The 21,094-nt window shown below is 40.1% G+C and overlaps 2 protein-coding genes across 7 annotated transcripts in view; both read right to left on the bottom strand.

Annotated features, from left to right (window-relative positions):
• LOC125230590 (rho guanine nucleotide exchange factor 10) overlaps positions 1 to 21,094 on the bottom strand; it is a 66,403-nt gene that overhangs the window by 17,935 nt on the left and 27,374 nt on the right. For 4 of the 6 annotated variants that reach the window (XM_048135786.1, XM_048135787.1, XM_048135785.1 and 1 more), the window contains 2 exons: positions 11,613 to 11,823; positions 4,593 to 4,769 (listed from right to left, as the gene is read on the bottom strand). In XM_048135786.1, coding sequence (XP_047991743.1) covers positions 4,593 to 4,769; positions 11,613 to 11,823 — 388 coding nt within the window. The other 2 variants (XM_048135791.1, XM_048135789.1) reach the window with 2 other exon arrangements.
• LOC125230598 lies at positions 16,588 to 18,469 on the bottom strand. The gene is made up of 3 exons (XM_048135804.1): positions 18,192 to 18,469; positions 17,809 to 18,096; positions 16,588 to 17,303 (listed from the first exon to the last, which is right to left on the bottom strand). The coding sequence occupies exons 2-3, from the start codon at positions 17,969 to 17,971 to the stop codon at positions 17,161 to 17,163; spliced, it is 306 nt and encodes a 101-aa protein (XP_047991761.1). The 5' UTR covers positions 17,972 to 18,096; positions 18,192 to 18,469; the 3' UTR covers positions 16,588 to 17,160.

Below are 21,094 nucleotides of genomic sequence, written 5' to 3'. Positions count from 1 at the left end.
ATTCCGAGGTTTGGTATCTGGCTGGCAATTTAAAAAGTTTTATTGCAGTTTCCGAGGCCAGGCAAGGCGTTAACTCGTAGCTTGGGTCAATACCCTAATTTCATTCTGCTGCCAAAACGCATAAATGTGAAATTCGGCAGGTTGCTTGCATTGCAAGTAACAATCATACATTGTAATTCGAATGATTGCACGAACTTACTCGATTGGATTCAACCAAGTCGTAGATTTATTTTTAGACGCAGACAATCTCAGATAGGAAACCGTAATTTGCCTGTATGTTGATCAGTTTACACTTTGAATATAGTCTGTTGGGAAAGAGTATGGGGACCTATACATTGTGTGACTCGTCTCCTTCAGAACAGATTATTACATAAGTTGGTCCTGAAAGATATAGTTAATTTTAACAACCACTGAGATATCGTTCAACTTGCGTAAGTTAATAGAATATACCGCCGCCTGTATGCAAATAACTACATAATTTATGCTAATCCTAAATTGTTTATAATAGAACACAAACGATTAACACTTGGCCTTGTGATTATGTCTTTTTAGCCTTATGCAAAACTGTCAGGTGACGATATTAGATATAACGGGTCAGTCATAATACTTATATTGAATGCGTGTAAAGCCATAATGCTGTACCGCCAAGGATACACGTGCTTTATACAACTATAAAATAGTCGTAAATCTTAAAGATATGGGATTGCGACCTCGCTTCTAGTATGCCGGCTATTGAAATCGGTGTTTTGAAAGGAATATTTATTCCTCTGATACCTATTTCTTTGGTAGTGGATTCGATCATTGTAGGATCGGATATAAATAGAACAACCGGCTTAAAATTTTGAGTAAGTACCTGCAACATTAGGAGTAGGTACAGCAGCGAGTGGTCCATACAAGCCGATTCCCACCGGCTTGCCTAAAATTTATTACTAGCAAAATAATAATGGGTAGGTCTTAATACATTTCTGATAATCTTATTGGGCAGTTAACACTGTTAACAGATTGTTTGACTTGTGGTCTCACCTCATAGTTTTACAAATCTTTTTTATTTACGTACTAGGTTGTCCTACTGCTAGTTTAGGTGTAAAATATGTATTGGCTTTCATCCAGGTATAACTCCAGTGGTGTTATCGTTTATATAAATCGATAAACGTTATTATTAAACTAAATTACAGGATTTAGAGAAATTCGCGAATAATTTTGCACAAAGAAAATCCAATTTTCGCGACATTAAAATGCATGAGTTGCAGATACCAATGAACTCAATACGATTACATAAGAACAAACAAATAAGCATAATACAATTAGATAATATATTGAAGAAATCGGTTTATAATCAGTTATGCAGCGAAGAAGCATGAATGCAGTGTTACAATGGCGGCTAATCTTTTTCTGAGCGCTCGAATACGCCGTGGGCTGTTTGTATTTATGGAAGCAAACAATAAAATGTGTTCACAATTGCAATAGCTAATGTCACATTAAAATGGCGGCGTTTAAAACAGTGACCTCGCGTTTGCAAATACTGCCTATTCAAACCTGCCCTACTTCCTAATATGCTAATCTCTATAACATGTGAATTGTGGGCGAAACAATAACAAAAGTGGGCCAGGCAGGTTTCCGAATTTGCATATGTTGAGATTTTGACAACCAATCAGCTACGGTCTTAAAGATCATGAAAATTCATAAGATGCATCTGGCTAGAACGGAGAAAGGAAATTTTAAGAAACTCATTTTGACTAGGTAGTGTTGAAAAATGTATGTTGACATGAAAACCTAGCTCAAACACAATAGGCACTACCTAGTTTAGAACCAGTCAATAGGATCTTTGGCATAAAAGGAGAGAAAATAAGAGGGATAACAAGTAATTATTCGTTTCATAAAAGATAAAAAGAAGAAAACAATAGGTAGCATCTAGTTATTAGTCCAGATCAATAGGATCTCTGATTTAAATTGAGAGAAAATAAGACAGACGAGATGTAATTAGTTTCATAATTAAATAAAAAGAAGAAATGCTTAAAGAGAATGTAATGAGTTAAAATATTTCTCTTTCACCCCATAAGTATCGCAACGGTTAAACAACTGGCATATTGCGTAATTCAAAGAGAAATTCAGTAGCTGTTTTCAATCAACTTTTATAGGATGAAGAAAGACAGCAAGCAACTTCCCGAGCGACTAATCTCGTTACCTAAAGTAGCTGCAAGTCATAGTTTTGCAACTGTCAGCTTACGATTTAATTAACCCGCATGTCATGTCACACCTCCGTACGAGCGCAAAATAAAAGTCGCGAGGTGTCCGATTACGTAATATCGCATAAGAGTTATACGAACAATTCTGCTATCATTCTAAGCATACTTCCTTTCCCGATCACGAATTTCTCCGGAGTCATGAGAAATGTCAGCGTGTGTTATTCAGACGTTGGCATCGAAGATGTGTATCTAGAAACCAGTTTGCGAACAGTGGCTTGTGTTAGCCGGTTGACGGTCCGACGGTGTTGCGTAAAACAAATATTTGAAACGGCCGTGTAAGGCTAATTACAGATCATTTGCGGGAGATAAACATTGCGAACTTTAATTGTTTAACCTCCATATTAGTTACATGTATAATATTCGCAATATGTTTTAAGAAATCGACTTTACTATAGCGTTAGATGTAATGCAGTTTTTGTCTATTAAGAAATACCTAATTGAAATTTGCACGAGTACGAGTTGCGCAATTCTAAATATCATAGTGGTCACAAAAACGTACACACATTCATTGAATGCAGGGTCATTTTAAGTGCTCACAACGGTTGTGATTGCACATCGAAATTATCTTAGAGTGCAGTTAAATATTTTTTTATCAAAAACTGTGTATTAAACTCCTGCCAAGTGTAATTTGCTATAAGCCACACATGAAACCACAGAGCAATAAAACTCTTTAAACTTTTAAACACAGCTATTGGCTATGCGCCAAGGGTAGGTCCGTGTAAACCGTCCACGTATCAGATTCGCTAACAACATAGCTTACATAGCCAACATAGCGCATATTAAGCTGTCATTCTTCATGCCAAATACTTTTAGTCTAGGGAATGGAATGCGTTCCTGGTGTACATATAGCCCTCACCACTACAAGTATAAGATGACATAATGTATCTTTGAGACTATTGCTGAACCCGTGAACTTATTGTTTTATTATTGTGCCCTTATTATCCCATTGCAGACAGATTTCTAGCAGTTTCTTTTGACCGTCATTGAGACAAGTAAAATTAGCTGTACGAAAAATGGTTTTATATTTTAAAACAAAGGATGTAGGTAACAAGTCCAATTTAGTGACTGATGAGGTGGGCGTAAATATCTGCGACATTCATACTAATGCAGCTATTTACGATTAATATAGATATAGGTACAATGTACTTGCATTTAATTATGTTCAATATAACCTAATTAACACGGTTTCCCCGAACAAGACAATATGTAAATCGCGTTTTAGGACAACCCAAGTGACGTTTTCATTGCTTTTACCGATAATGCGTAAAAGAGGCAATTTATTTAGTAACGATACAATCTAGTATCGAGCACTTTAACAACACGAAATAGGCGTAATTTGCTTATATTGCTTAGCAAACAGCTGCAGACCCGATATAAATATTACAACCGTCAGAGCATTTAAACCATGCAAAACGTCGTATAGAACTGTAAAGTTGTGATTACGCAGGTAACGCAGGTGACTTTTACGACCGGCGACTGCGTACTGCATTGTGTGCGTTGGCGTAATCGGTAGTAATATAGTGTAGAGTCTACACTAGCGTGCATCGACGCCATCGACTAGTCAATTCTATGGTTGCTGCTCAAAGCAACAGCAACATCATTTTCCGTAGCAATTACTAAACTGACTAAGTCAATGCTCAGAATGGTCCTTAGGTCTTCAGGCATGAAGTCACGTTAACCCTGTCATTGCACTAACCCTTATGGCTTTTTAGGGTTGTCAAAAGTCAAGTAATTACCTTATCTGTGGCTGTGCACGCAAACGAACGTCAGGTGTGCCAACCCGCAAATAGCAACGCTGAGCTGAACGTATACCCGAGTTCGCCCTATGAAAACAGTCGCTCAACACACAGTATGGGTTAAATGTAGAGGTATTGCCACTAGTATAGTCCAGAAATTGTTTAGTCTATTTAATTCAGTTCCTTCATTTTTAATAACAACTTTGCACTCGCGGACACGAGGCCGCTGCCTTTAAAGGCAGGGTCGCCATGTACGGATGGAAGAAACAACAGCTTCGATGAATATATGCTTTATTCTGACGGATATTAGGCAAGCTATATACACTATACACGATTATATGTGACACTATCTGGGTCATCATCATCATCATCATTTCAGCCGTTAATCGCCCACTGCTGAGCATAGGGCTCCCTTCGTGTACGCCACTTCTCCCGGTCCTGGGCTAATCTCATCCAGAAGTACTCGGCGTTATGAGCGATATTCGTGTTCGCGCGGAGCGAGACGTAAGCGCCAGCGACAATAAGGTCTTTTTACCCAGATAACGTCACATATAGGCAGTCGTACTCGAACTTGCATACGTAAATACATACTACACCACAATATACTTACGTTGACGAGCCGCTGCAGCGTCGCGACGTACGAGTTCTCGCTGTGTATGATGGCGGCGACGACGTGTCGCCGCCGAAGCTGCACGGCCGTCAGCGCGTCCGGCGGCGGCGCGAGCGACGGTGGCGCCACGCGGCCGCCGCGCACCTCGCCGCCGCATGAGAAGAGGTCTTCTTCGAGCTGGAATGAAAACAAGACCATTAGGTAAATAATAAATTAATAGACTCACACCACACTACCTCGCGGTGCCCGTGTAGGTAGGTCGAACTTATATTCAAGTAGTTTTTTCCTGCGGCTTCGCTCACGTTAGACAGAGACAAAAAGTAGCTAGTAGTAGTTACTCTCCATCCCTTCAACTATCTCTACTTAAAAAAATCACGTGAATTCGTAGCTCCGTTTTGCCGTGAAAGACGGACAAACAAACAGACACACACACTTTCCCATTTATAATAGTAGTATGGATTTATTGGGAGGCCTTCCCATAAACAGTGACAGGACGTTCAGCCACATTGGATTCTGAATGATGCAGAGCACAGTTACAAAAAAGTTGTTACAGTCCAGGATATGATTATGCAACTTGTAACTAACTCATATTCCATCTTTATTAGATGTAAGTCACGAGGTTAAACGCTGGTTTGTTGAGGTACATATTTGACACGCTATGGTAACAAGGAACAGGATTTTTCGAGGATATGCATTTGCTCGATGCAGTTTGCTGTAGTGAATCTATTCCTTCGCGTGGCAAGCTCCTATTGCAACTTTAAAATGTAGGCCACGAGGTTGAACGCTCTTTGTTGAGGTACACGCTATGGTAACAGGGAACAGGATTTTTTACTGCAATCTATCTAGAGAGTTGTGACACTTGTGACTTGTGATAAAGGCGTAGAGGTTATTGTTACTGGTGGTTTGCGGTTGCAGTTACATTGTCATGCTGAATTCTTCATCACAGGCCTTTGCGTCTATTGCAGATGATTTACACATCTTGCTAAATTCTTACTCACATAATAACACAATATGTTCTATTTTAATATATCACGTCTTTAGATAAAAAAAAAAACTCTTATAAATACAAAAACAAAAAAAGACAAATAACAAAAACTTAATTTCTGGCCGGGATTCGAAACCCTTACGATCTATCTGCGTACATTAGACCGACCTCGTACGACTGAGCTAAGCGGAATCATGCGCGCGCGGCGTAATTAACGACCATAATCATGAAAACTCGAAAATTCGCGTTTTTCGGGATCTAAGGCTACGCTAGATCGATTTTTCACCCCGAAAACCCCCACATAACAAATTTCAGCGAAATCGTTAGAGCGGTTTCCGAGATCGTCGGTATATATAAATAAATAAATATACAAGAATTGCTCGTTTAAAAGTATAAGATATTACTATAATAGGTTTTATGTGTACAGGAGAATCACGCGTTAAGTTTCTTTATATCAAAGCACACATATGTCTTACTGGAAGACTGACAGTTCACGACCACTAATGAGAATTATTAATAAATCATTCCTCTTCGTTACTCATCACCATCTGAGATGCAGCCTAACGTGGGATACCGACAGCGGCGTGTCGCCCCGGGCTATTCTTAGTAAATGTTTTGGTTCCTTTTCAATGCCCATTTTAACTCGCTATTATCAAGAATATAATTATAAACGTGCATTTAAAGAATATTTAAAATGATTATTATAATATTAAATAAGCAAGCACGCAAGCTAATAAACATAAACTTCCATGGCCATAAAGGGACAACTCATGCAACTTAATGAAGTGTCGGTTAAGTGAATATTACGGTATCAGCGCTTAAGTCATGCGACTAAGGCTTAGGTCACCGCTGTACACACAATAGCTGCATAATTGCATCAATTACAGCGCTATGCAACATGCAACTGAGATACCATCCGATGCATGTGCAGTGTTTGCTAAACAAATGTGTTAGGCTATTTTTCTGCCAGGGGTGTGCGGAGGTAGTAATGAATTATGATAAAGGATAAGCTATGCTGTTTTTATTAAAGCTAAGCCGCCCAGGCCTCGTAGCCGAATGGCATTTCTGCGACGCGAAACGCCACCGAAACGCCGCAGAAATGTAGTCTGGCTCTGTCGCGCCAATAGATATGCAAGAGCGATAGAGATATTATCGTGAGCGTTTGTGCATTCGGCTATGCACACAGTACCGATGCTCAGAGGCCTATGTAGAGATACGCTTGGTGGGTTGGGCACGTCCACATCAAAACATAATCAAGGCAATACGCGAAGATTTCATCATAAATAGACAGTCCTTGCTGGCAAAATTAATTTGACATTTGTGTATAAAAGGCTACTTTATAGTAAGATTTATGGCCAAAATATGCAAATTCTTAATGTCGAATGTGGTTTAAAGTTTATTTAATAGTACCTATGTACATACAAATATGATGAGAGATGATGTTAGCGTGCTGCGTGAACTCATTTCGATATACCGAAACGGAGGATTAGCTGGTATTCTATTCAAATAAACATTAGCTTCGTTGAATCAGTTTCAAGTACTTGCTAAATCTATAAACATCATCAAATAGTGGGCAATTCTAGCTACATATCCCCTGCCCAAAACATTAGAAATAAAGGATTAGCCAGTTGCGTAGAAATCACACCAGACATCTTATCCGTCACGTGAACTCAACCAGACGAGCCGACAGGAAAACACATTTGCACGTAAACGTCAAAAGTAACATCCTCCACCGCACTCACGTCATACTCAGCCATGCAATATTCAGCCTTATCACTAAGAAGCTTCACACAAAACATGGTTAGATCGGCGAGAAACCGAGCAGGGCACACGATTTAAAATTTACTTTTGACATTTACGAATAGCACGTTATTCACGTAATGACACTTAGAGCAAACTGAGATATTACAATCGTATACATGGATCTCCGCTGAGGCACTGTACACCCGCACATGATTGTATCACCGTGTTTTTCTTATTATTTGTCCATAGCTAACTAGGCTCGACATGACCGGCCGTGCGACTGGTTCGTTACTGCGCTCGTTGAAAGAATGCCCAATGACCGCGTGAATCATTCTATAATATAAATGTGAATCATGTACTATATATCCTTCCTCGTATTAATTTGATATACATGTAGTAATGTTATGGTCTGTGACCAATGAGCGGAGTCCTTTAATTCCAGAAATTGTCGGCGCGAGTCAATGGCCTGTTTGCGGTGTGTTGGTGCGTTGTGTTTGCTTTAATGTGTATAATTGGAAGAAGACCTAGTTCATTAGTAGTCCTGGCCCAGAATTATGAATGAGGACGTTAGACTAACTAACAAGGCTCGTGTGTGAATGGGTTTATTTTATTCATCATGCCAGTGTTGTATGACGTAAGTCCTGTGAGTGATAGGTGGAGTAGCCTGCTATTTATTCGTGTGTTACGATGACATATGACTTACATTTAAATTCCGATATATTTACTTACTATACCTATTACAGTATTACACGGAAACTTTCCCTTCACTAGCCTAATTTGTAGGTACTTTTGTTGTAACAATAAAATTGTTTCTATAACTAAGAATTAATCCTTGATTTAACAAACCGCGCTTGCAATAACACCAATTAAAATGTATTCTTCCACATTATGAAAGACTTCATTCACAATGCAAAACAAATATTGACTCTTTACTGCACCTCAATAAAAGAAAATAATAGAAAACAGCAACACAAGGAAAGGTAAACATTCAGGCCAGGCGCGCGGTCTTAATAAAACGGTATTATCGTTAAAAACTATAACTTGTAGTTAACTTGAACTGCCAAAAACGTTAAAAAAAAACAATATTTGATTGAGGTAAGTACCAAAAATTATCAACATCCTACCGCAAAGGGCATCGCTCAAATCAACGGAATAACAGTGCGGAAGTTCCGTTAAGAAAAATTAAAATATTGTGGTTTTGTGACTAATATGCGGTGTTGTTCTACTTTAAATTCCCTGTCATCACGCTTGAACCTCAATGCCATAATAAAATAAATATAATTAAATACTTTTTATTAGATGGACAGTTAGTGCGTCAATGGTTAGTCAAATTGCGGTTGCATCAAAAGTCCGACGAGTCATTTATACTCATTATAAAAGTTGGAACAGAATATGTAAATTGTCTGGGGTGAAGATTCTCGTTATTTCCTTCCCTCGAGTTACGTGACACACGTGTCAGTCCGTTCGTGGACGTAAACAAATAATCTTGATAACAATAACAACATTGCACGTTGGTGATTCGGTAAACAGTATTAGTAGGTCGCAGTGAAAGCAAATAATAAAGGCATTGGGACTTCTAAATGGAAGTTTTTGCTTTTTAATGTTTTGGTTGTGTTTGCAAGTATTTAAGTAATATTGTCTTCGGTTACCGCGATAGTTACTCATGAAATAAAACTATGGAAACGGATTAAATCGCGTATAATGAATTTAAAATACATCCCGACGTTTCGCGTATAATGAATTTAAAATTCATTTCATTCATTCATTTAATCCGTTTCCATAGTTTTATTTCATATTTAAGTAAGTTTAACTTTAGGATATCAACGCCACATAGGATACTAGTGTGGGAAGAGCATATTATATTTGCCAAATATTATTTGGGGTAAATGGCTAAAAATGTTCTTTTGGAAGTCTCAGATCCTAGATACCGACGAATCCTTAAAAAACCTCTCCATCCTTTAGAAGACCCAATGGTAGAGTGGCGATCTCTTAAATTGTGTCGGTCTGTCGGCGGTTTATCCTTTTTGGATCATTGTACCATAAAGCAAAAAGTTCATCGATAGGGGGAAATAACGGAAGAAAAGAGTAAATTAATGTCCATAAGTATTTGTTTGTTCTAAACCGTGACTAATACATAAATGAGTTTCTCTCAAAAGTTTGAACACCTGACCGCACAGTTTCTACAATTCCATTGAATACTGAATCACCGCACCAAATCGCTCCAACCGTTCCTTTGAACTTCGCTAAAGCAAACTGGAAACTTACCTGTTTATTTTCACTGCTACTATTCCTCTGGTGATTAATTTGCTTTTCAGAATCTATTTTTGGGATATTTCGCAGATTTAAGAAAAAACAAATATTGTATTTTTAGAGATTTGTTGATTCCTAACGCGCAAAAAGTTAATATTTTGGCAATCGCGGCCTTCAATCTCCAATGATGTCACAATATGAGAAACGTGTTCTAAAGTTGGTAGTGGGTAAGCTTGAATGTCTACAGTCTTAAAATTTTCAATCACATTCAGAATATTTTACCTGAGCAGTAAAATAACTGAGCGTAAATAGTGAACACATACATACATACAATCACGCCTGTTTCCCAGGGGGGTAGGCAGAGATCACGGATTTCCATTTACTACGATCCTGACAAATCACTTTCGCTTCACACACTTTCATAACGTTTCTCATACACGCTTGTCGGTTTCGAGTACTTCTGACCTGGCCTTTTTGCAATATTTCCCCGATTTGAACAAGAAAAGTTCGCCTAGGTCTTCCACTTCCAACTGACCCTTCCACTCTTTTTTCATATACTTTCTTCGTTACTCTCCTCTCATCCATCCTCTCTACATGCCCGAACCACCTTAACATACCCATCTCAATCTTTGTCACCACATCTACATCCACTCCACACTTCTCTCTTATCACGCTATTTCTGATCCTATCACTCAACTTCACACCAGCCATGCTTCTTAACGCTCTCATTTCCACGGCATTCACTTGACTTTGATGTCTTTTCTCCCACACCCAACTTTCACTACCATACATAAGTGTAGGCACTAAAACTCCTCTATGCACCGCCAGGCGTGCTTTTTGCGACACTTTCTGGCTGCCCATAAAAGCGTTTAGTGCTCCATTCACTCTATTCCCAGCATTAACTCTCCTTTCAATATCTTTTCCATGTTTACCGTCCCTTGTAAACAACGTTCCCAAATACACACCAACTCTTTCACTTGTTCCAAACTTTCATTATCGATCTCAATTTTGCAATCTGTCATAATCTCATCTCTTTCAAAAACCATTACTTTCGTCTTACTGACATTCATTCTCATTCCTTTACTCTCGAAGGATGCATGCACTCTTGTTACCATCATTTGTAACTCCTCGGCCGACGACGCAAGTAATACTAGGTCATCGGCATATAGGAGACATTTGACCAGTAACCCTTCCATTCTCAACCCACAATCATAATCTTTCAGATCTTGCAAACAGCTATCCATGAATAAATTAAACAGCCACGGCGACGCTACACATCCCTGTCTAACACCCTTTTCGATGCTAAACCACTCAGTGTATGTTCCGTTTATTCTCACGCAAGCACTGGAGTCCTCATAAAGAGATTTCAGTTCTTGAACGAGTTGACTGCCCACTCCATACATGGACACTACCGGCCACAATTCATTCCTCATCACTCTATCATACGCCTTTTCCAAGTCCACGAAAAATAGTGAATGCCAACAGTAAATATGAACGTTAAGTGAATAGTTAAAGTTTAATTAATTTCTATGGCATTTATGTGATATTTGTTCATCATGAACATAATGTTAACTATGAGGCCAATCGTTTTACAATAATTATATTTACAGCAGCATCGTAAACGTACATTATAATTTGTTTACCCAGGTTTACATACGAGGTCCTAATTACGAAAACATTTCCAGAGGGCGATTGTCATCGATAATTCAGTTAGGAAAGATTAAAATGCCGTCGCATGAGTATAATATTTGCAAAACTTTGTCAGGTCCAGTATACATTTAAGTACGCATTATAATGCTGTTTCAGGAGCGCGTTATACGCCTCACGCAACTGGTAACCATAAAGGTCCTAGTAACCCTATGATGCAATTTCTTCTCGTTTCGTTACCTGAGGCAGCTTGAACATCTTTTCGCTCCCATGTGTGTGCAGTGCATGTCATTCTGGTATGTGGAGCCTCTCCGGACGCTGAACCAGCGTGCCAGGCGCCCTCGTCATCTGACCGCCCGTAACTTGGCAAAGTTGGATGTATAGTGTTTAGTTACCTCTGGCAGCTTGGGCATCTTGTCGCTCTCATGTGTGTGCATGTCATACTGGTGTGTGGAGCCCCTCCTGACGCTGAACCAACGGGCCAGGCGCCCCCCGCCCTCGTCCTCCGGCGGGGGTGCGGGTGACGCGGGAGTCGCTCCGCCGCTGCGCCAGCGCTCGCATAGCTCGCGGGCCCGGCTGAGGGTGTTGCGGAGCTGACCGCTGCTCCTGGAGACAAAGTTGATATTTTAATGACCTAATCGATTATGGACTTGGACTATGGTCTTGAGCTGCGTTAGGCAAACTAAACAAGCCTAGGGTAGATTAATATAAGTTATCTGAACGTGAAATTGAATTGCAAATAACTAAAATTATCTTCTTTTTTTTTTAATGAAAAATTTGATAATGATTATTTAGGCTAGGCAATGAGATTTTTTTACATGACAGACAGTAAACAAACTCATAATGAATAGGTAAGTTGTATCATTTACATTTAACTGAACTTGTCATTAAGTCGGCATTCAGCTAATCGACAACTTTTATCTTCAAAGTATCATGTTTATGAAAACGAAACACATTACATTTACATTAATTGGCGTTTAATGAATAGGATCTGAGCAATTAAAGAGACACGGAAGTCATTTATACGGGGGAATGTTTTACGCCATAATAATCGGTGAAACTACAAATAGAAACTAAGAAACTGCAGTGCTGATGGATCAGTGGCTTGGCGTTGTTCGTGGTAATAGTATTAGTCGCTCCGAGACCCTGATCCCTATTAAGGTTTAATGCCTTTCGCATTTCTTAATGCTTGCTACACACAGACCGGTATAGTAATCGTAGTGGACTAACTAATACAGGGTGAAATCGTTAGTCATGGAGGAATGGAATAGAAACGAAATAAAATTAGGTCCGATGAAACTATTACTTAAAAATTACTTTTGTAGGTAAATAAACTAAAGAATACCATATGTTTATAAAATTCAAGAACTACAGAACATTATTCCGTTACATAAGATAAGCTTAAATGTTGGCATTTTTTTAGATCTTCCTCTCGGGAGAAAACGACGAATTAGCAACATACAGCCATCGTAATCAACATTAAGAACATCTTTTATTTCACCCTGAATCTAGAGTATACCGGTTGCCGTTGTGCTTTCCGTTTAGTAGATACAGGAACCGAGCAGGTTTTTTTTACAGGTACATAATGTAGGCACAGTGTAAACTTAACTGCCGTAAATGCCTTTGCGTAGAAATGCGAATGCGTCAGATCAACAAAATGATTATTCTATAACAGAGCTCTGCTGAAACGCAAGCGAACAAATTTTGGCATTATACCAAATGTACCAATATACTCGTTTAGTGTTTGCACAGCTCGTTGGTTTTATCTAAGTTCCAAGTTAGTAGTAAACTCCATGTGAGTATCAAAACAGGGCCGTGATTTCATGTTGACGTTGTACTCTGTCATTGAAATCGTTTCTCATGAATTGATAGGTTATCATTATCACATAGTGTGATGTATGGCCCGGCATGGGCGGAAACAGAGGCTAATTACCAAGTTCACTATATCGTTCGAGTAAGTACAGTCATCTGCATATGAAGTTACGCAACGCCGCAAAAAACGCAGAGCTTGGAGAGAACAAGTCACTTTTATATACGGCCTTTGAAAGAGTAACATAGTTAACACACATACTGTTGTGGATTGGAGAAGGACCAGGCAGAATAAAAAAATGTTAAAAATATAAAAATCCTCTATTCTGCCACAAAATACAAAATAGGAAATAGGATATCGGTTGCTCGATACGAGTTCAAAAACGAAAGGTCACGAAGATGGCCAATGCGCAAATTAGAGCGCATATTTTAAGGCAGAGGTCGCTCCCGTCGCCGTAGTGATGGTTGAAACTTTGCGTTTAGTTCCAACATGCCCGCCCACGTTGAAAGCTTGGTCTTTCAACCGAGGAATTACTTGTCGACTGGTAGTGGACATATCTTGCTGAACGCACGACGGATGATCCCGGATGACGTCCTGATGTCGGCCACGCGACTGATGCCATCGGATCCAGGAATGACGTTGACGATTCTGCCGAGCTTCCATTTCAATGGAGGCAGGTTGTCGTCCTTAATAACGACCATGGTGTCGACTGCAAGTTGACCCTTGGCTTGCCTCCATTTGGTGCGCTCCTGAAGTTCAGAAACGTATTCCTTGTACCAGCGGACCCAGTAGTGTTGTCTTAATTGCTCAATCCTCTGGTACCGTGTTAGCCTCAAAGGAGGAATCTCTGTTAGACAGGGAGTCGGAAGAGCTGTAAGTGGTCGTCCGATCAAAAAGTGACCTGGAGTGAGTGGTAACAGGTCAGAAGGATCGCTGGTTAAAGGGGTAAGAGGCCTAGAATTTAAGATTGCCTCTATTTGACACAGTGTCGTATATATCTCTTGGTATGTTAAGTGACAGTTACCTAGAACTCTAACTAAATGGTGTTTGCAGGATTTCACCCCCGCTTCCCACAACCCACCGAAGTGCGCTGAATATGGTGGAATAAAGTGAAACCTAATACCGTCATTTGCTGCAGACTCAGATAACGTCTTTGCATTCGTGCTAAGGAATCTTTTAAATCGTTATATGCCCCGACAAATTGGGTTCCATTGTCGGAGTAGATGTCAGAAGGCAGTCCGCGGCGGCTAACAAATCGCTTCAACGACGCCATATAACCTTCTGCAGATAAGTCGCTGCATAATTCGAGGTGCACGCATTTAGTTTTAAAACACACGAAAATCACAATGTAGACTTTCATTGTTTGACTACCACGACCTTTACGAGACGCGGCCAGTATTGGACCGGCATAATCTACACCTACAACCTCGAACGGAAAGCCTGGTGTTACTCGCGGGGAGGCAAGTTGCCCATGAGTGGCGCTATAGTCGCACCGCGCATGCGAGTGCATAGGACGCATTTGTAATACGTTGACCTAGCTTGGATACGACCACCGATTGGCCAATACGTAGATTTGATATATACTAGCATGGCTTGAGGTCCCGCGTGTAACAAAATTATATGAACCGAGTTAAAATATGTCACCGTTATAAAATGCCCTTTTGGCAAGATAGCTGGGTGCTTTTTGTCAAAGTTAAAAGGCCCATTTCTAAGTCTACCGCCTACACGCATAAGTCCTTCAGAGTCCACGAAAGGATCCAGTTTTGTAAGCGGGTCTTTGGCTTTGAGCATAGTCTTATTTTTAACATCGTCATATGAGTGAAATGATTCTATTTGTGCTAATTTTACTAATGTGTTCATAGCCGTCTGTAGCTCTGTAGTGCTAAGGAACCCTGAACGTTTAACACTACCTGGTCGTGAGTTGTTCACGAACCGTAAAACGTAAGCGGTGACACGTTTAAGTTTAGTAAAATTAGAAAACTTCGTAAGGTACAATTCTGATAAAGGTGATAGTGTGACATCGACCGCTACATGAGCCGTGATTACCTCAGCCTTAACCTCATCACTATCATTGCTCGCGTGGTGATTTTTGGGCCAGTCCTCTTCGTCATTACATAGGAATGCTGGACCATTCCACCAAATATCGGCAGCAGCAATAGACCCCGCGTCAAGTCCGCGTGAGACCAGATCGGCTGGATTGTCGTTAGTAGGTACGTGTCGCCAAGGCCAACCACCGGTGATTTCGAGTATATCAGCTACGCGATTTCGTACGAATACCTTAAGTTGGTTTGGTAGCATCCTAAGCCATCCTAAGACGATCATGGAGTCGGTCCAAAATGTGCAGCTGTCTGCTTTCATGCGAAGTGATGTTAGCGCTTTCTGGTAAAGCTGCGCTCCGATCCAAGCTCCGCATAATTCCGAACGGGGAATAGTTATCGGCCGGAGAGGCGCTACTCTACTTTTTGACATGAGTAACCGAGTAACTACTCCTGAACTAGTGATTGTGCGTACGTACAAACAAGCCCCGTACGCTGATTGAGACGCATCCGTATTTAATTGATATGTGCACAAAGGATCAGATGGATCTTTGCGAAAAAGGATTTGCTGCAAATGCCTGTCGTCAGGGTGCACGACTATCCTTCTATACATTTTCTCTACGTCAGCCGTGTACACGAAGCGATATTGTCTAAAACGCAACAAGATAGCTATGAGATCATCCTGAATCGTGGGTCCCACGTGCTGAATATCGTTCAGCGTTACTCCGGTTGACGTACGCGCACTAGCGTTGAACACGACACGACACTTTGTCGTGAGGCTAGATAGCCGTAACACGCAGTGTTGAGGTAGAAAGTTTCCTACGTTTTTATCGGAAGTAACCTTGGACATGTCTCCCAAAGTCTCGTATTCATTCATAAACTCCATGTACATAGACTTCAATTGCGGCTGCCGTTCTAGTCTGCGCTCTAACGACAGAAAACATTGCTTAGCCCGCTCGTAAGAATCGCCCAACAAAGATGAAGGCTGCTTTAAAGGGTACCTAACCATAAACCTACCGTCCGGTAACCGAGAGGTGTTTTTAACAAAATGTTCCTCGCAAGCCCGTTCATCGTTGGAATAATAAGCCGTCGCGGGTTTTATTGTGGCTTCATCTAACTTCCAAAAACGCGTCAATTCGTCGTCTTGATTATTTATTTGAACAAAGTTGCAACAAATATTTTTTGAATAATAATTATCCATACTAGGACCAGACACTACCCAACCTAACTTGGTCTCGTAAACCACGGGCTTGTTTCGTCCCAATTTAATCTTGTCCCTGCCTACTAATTCCCAAAAGACTTCGGCACCTAGAAGAATATCGATAGGGGCCGGCGTGTGGAACTTAGGATCCGCCAAGACTAAATGTTTAGGTATGTCCAACATTGATTCATTTACCTTATACATAGGTAAGTCGCATGTTACTTTTTGTACTACATAAAATGACCTTTTCATGGTAAAACTTTTGTCCAATAAAGATGAGAACTTAGCATTACATATTTTACGTACGTCTGACTTTATATCTTTAATGCCAGTTAAAGACGCAGCTATATCCCTAATAGGTAAGTTAAGTTTTTTACAAAAGTCAGCTCTAATAAAATTAGGTGAAGCTCCGTTGTCTAAGAATGCGCGTGCTGTATGTGGTTTACCATCACGATCATATACTTGTACTAGAGCGGTAGACAGTATGACTTGCCCTTCGTCTGACTCGACAGCCGGAAGGGCCGGCAACAACACGCCGCTACTAGCACTGCGACTGGGCCCAGGTTCATCATCGTCATGCTCACTAGGGTCGCTAGGACTCACTTCTATGACTGGCATTGCTACAGGAGCCGTCGTCGGCAACATATCTATGTGTAGAAGCGAGTTGTGACGTAATGAGCATTCTTTGCACGGACCACGCCTACAATACTTTGCTATATGACCGGGTTTCAAGCAATTGAGACATACTTTCATCCCTTTAACCTTATCTGCGCGTTCTTTATTCGATAACGCGAGAAAGTCGGGGCACTCAAATAGCCAATGACCACGCTTACACAACGGACATTCATATGAAAAAAGTGGGCTACTCACAGTATTAGTTTGACGTTCATCTAGTCCTACGAAACACTTTTCCTTAACTTGTCGCACAGCGGAGCGCGCGTGCGCAGCGGAGGCAGCGCCGGCGCCAGCGGCGAGCGGCCAGGACGCGCGGCGCCCGGGCCCGTCCATCGCCATGGTTTCCAACAGATCCGCACGGTCGCTGAGGAAATGTATGATAGCATCGAAAGTAACTGTTTCGCAACTAGGCACAAACTCCTCCCACTCTCGTCTTGTAACATTGTCAAGTTTTTGACATATTATATAAACTAATAATGTATCCCAATGGGTGGTTGGTTCATCAAGGGTCGCTAACGCACGTATATTTTTACATATCGTATCTATAAGATGCCTAATAGCTGTCGGCGACTCCTTGGTAATTGGGGTTAAATTAAATATGGCCTTAATATGATTATTCACCAATAATCGCTTGTTATTGTACCTATCGCATAATAACTGCCAGGCTATTTTATAGTTACTACTAGATAAGGCTAAGGATTGTACAATTATCGCGGCACTTCCTACTAATGAAGCCCGCAGATAATGAAACTTATTTACATCATCAATGGAGTCGTCATTATTAATTAAACTATCGAATGTGTCACGAAACTCAAGCCATGTATCATACGAGCCTCCAAACTTCGGTAAAGAAATGGTAGGTAACTTACATTTTACATGTGGATGGCGCCGCGTATTGTTGTCGGAACCCCCATCGCTAGGCGCGACCTTGGAATGCATGGTTACCAATTCCTTAGCCGCCGCGACTGACGAGTAGTATAAATCCTCGAACTCAGACCTCTCGTCTAACTGGGCCTCGTCATCCTCTGCCATGTACTCCAACTTGGTTTGAATCTCATCATACGTGTTGTAAACACATTCCAATTTAGCAATCCGAAGTTGAAGTTCCGTCACCTGAGCCGCACACAACACTTTTTCGGCTAACTCGCGTATGTAACCTGAAAATTTAGTTAATCGCGACTTAATATGACCCCTTTTTTAATTAACTCTTTCATCACGGCTTCTGACATCTTTAATTGTACTTAATATTTACCTTCTTAGCACTTAAACACTTTATTTCACCATAAACACCAGCACAATAAACCAGGAACGTAAACTTAACCACTTTCTTATGAATTTAATCCTAATTATTCCAATGTTGTTTACTTAATGCAAGCCGGCTGAGTTATGGCGATAAATACCTATGGCGGCCGGGCGTCCCGTTAGATATAGCAAAAAACGTTATCAGCGCTCGGCCGATTTACCTATGCAATTTTAAAACTGAAGATTTATTTGAGTTTTAGGTATGATTTATTTGTATAGAAATCGTAAATAGGTAACGGTTATTGGTTTAATGTATGTTTAAATAGGTATTGGGTTTTAAAGGATAGGTGATTAATTGATTATCTTAATACGCTGTGTCAAATAGAAGAATGTTGTAGAAAATAGGTATTTGTAGAATTTAGGATGGTAATTAAGGAACGGACTCACTTTTAGCTCTTCTTAACCTGTTCACTCCTTATGGACGTCGTCGAATACGGAATAATGATATGGGTCGTCGTATCCGGAATATAGGTAGAACAGTTGAGCACTTCGTAGCTGGATGAAGAAATAGCCGCCTCGGGATACTTCTAGCTGCACTCCTCACTGGAAAGCCGGTATGTTGGATGGGCAGGAAATATTCCACACGATGCGTTTCTCCTTTGTCTCAGCCGCAATGGAGGCCCTTGGTCCTTAATAGCTCGTAGCTCGCTGATTCCAAATTATCTGGCATCGAAGACCATGTTGTGGATTGGAGAAGGACCAGGCAGAATAAAAAAATGTTAAAAATATAAAAATCCTCTATTCTGCCACAAAATACAAAATAGGAAATAGGATATCGGTTGCTCGATACGAGTTCAAAAACGAAAGGTCACGAAGATGGCCAATGCGCAAATTAGAGCGCATATTTTAAGGCAGAGGTCGCTCCCGTCGCCGTAGTGATGGTTGAAACTTTGCGTTTAGTTCCAACACATACATACAAAAGGTACAAATAGCGTCGTGAGGTTATAGTTAAGCAAAAGATTTTTTTAAAATTATGAATGGGCTTATACTCTTGGCCACAGACTAGCCAAAGGCAAACACTTGGCCTACGATGCACGGTGGAGTGAACTCGCCCAGAAGACATTAATTACATCATCATTAAGACATTACACGTTTTGTTCACTTGTAGTTGCGATAGTGCGCAACTTTAGTACCTATTTTATATAAACTGTCACTACCAGTGAGTTCTGTAATTGGCTTCCCGTATCTACTATGTCTTATATACTTACGTCATAGCTGTTGGATCTCCAAATAAATAAATATAAATATTACATTACTGAAATAAAACTATGGAAACGGATTATATCGCGTATAATGAATTTACAATTCCAACATTCGTCTCGACGTTTGCACATTGTAATTTTTCCCCAGTCACCCGTTGACCACGAATGCTTTAAAGTGTTCGAAACGTCGGGATGAATTGTAAATTCATTATACGCGATATAATCCGATTGCATAGTTTTATTTCATGAGTAAGTATCGCGGTAACCGAAGACAATATTACATTATATTAATTTTAGCACCATTTGAGAGTGCAACGGTGACATTGCCACATCAATATTGCCAGCGTTTCACGATAGGTATGACATTAAAACAAGTCAAAATACCACCTGGTATTTAAATATCGTAAAGCATTGCATCAATGGCAGATGAGATCTGCGCTGTCATTGTTGAAGCGAAACCACCGACTCTCGAACAATCGGTCAATAATAATAAAATGACAATAGAGCAATTAGCTTTGTCAAATACCTACTAAATAAACAATCCCAGCGGCGTGGATAAAGTAGGTATAGTAACAAAGACATAGTCTTATGTTTTATGTATTACATCAGTAGCTAGGTACGATCATTAAGTTCTCGGGAGTCTGTCAGTAGTGAGTACTCGCGTCTTATACTGGTTTTATGATTACTTTTATGTACTTCAATTACACCACTTGATTCGAATGAGATAAATAACTACTCAAATAACTACTTGGTATTTAATCAGCAATAAGACACAAGTGCGGAAAAGTGAAACGAGTGGAACGACCGAAGGGAGTGTTTTAATTGTTTCAAATCGAGACAAGTTGGCATGTGTAATAAAATAATAACTAATAATGGAAAAAGTGATGAATAATGAAATATAATGTATAGACTCCATTAGCTACTTGAGCAGCCATTATTCTGTTACGGCGAGTATAATACATAATAATAAATAAACTATGCTAGCGTCAAATTGTTTTTCTTATACAGGTGTTTGGTGTTTCTTGCGCCTCGATAACTAGGGCAAACAAGCAATCCACGGTAGTTGCCAAGGTTAATCCGATTGCGAAATGCTGAAAAACAAATAGATCTGAAGCATCAGAACTTATAACGCTATAGATGTTCATTTAGAAAAAACAAAACCGTTGGCATAATAATGCATTAGAAAAAAATATTATTTGGAAAACAAAACAACTAACTAACTCGTATGCTACCTAATAAGGCGTAGGTTCCTACATATCATGTTCAAAACAATAGGTAAATCGACTAAATCGATAAATAATTAGTATCGTAAAACACGATGCTTTTGCTGTTGATTGCCTAGGTTCAAGAAATAACGGGTAAAATTCATACGTTGACATGTCAACGTTCTCCGTATCTAGGAATCTCAGGTGGGGCGAGGGACAAACTATGCGAAATAACTGTATATTTCAAACAATGCCTCATTTTCCCAGCACACGGCCAACTGCAGTGATCAAATACTCATAAAAACATAACAGGTTTGTTCGAGCATTATCCACAGTCAGACAGTCTTGATACCATTGATTGTGCTAGGGTTATTTTAAAGATCAAACTTCTATCAAATTAAGACGTATCGTATAGCCTACTGTGTCTCACTGCTGGACAAAGGCCT

This window comes from Leguminivora glycinivorella, chromosome 10 (genome assembly GCF_023078275.1).
Source record: "Leguminivora glycinivorella isolate SPB_JAAS2020 chromosome 10, LegGlyc_1.1, whole genome shotgun sequence".
Lineage (NCBI taxonomy): Eukaryota > Metazoa > Arthropoda > Insecta > Lepidoptera > Tortricidae > Leguminivora > Leguminivora glycinivorella.
This window is presented reverse-complemented; position numbering and strand designations above follow the sequence as displayed.

Coding starts and splice junctions, on each gene's coding strand:
- LOC125230598 (XM_048135804.1), bottom strand. CDS start 17,971: ATGGCAGAGGATGACGAGGCCCAGTTAGACGAGAGGTCTGAGTTCGAG. Junction 17,304..17,808: donor GCGCCATCCACATGTAAAAT/GTAAGTTACCTA, acceptor ACATTTCCTCAG/CGACCGTGCGGATCTGTTGG.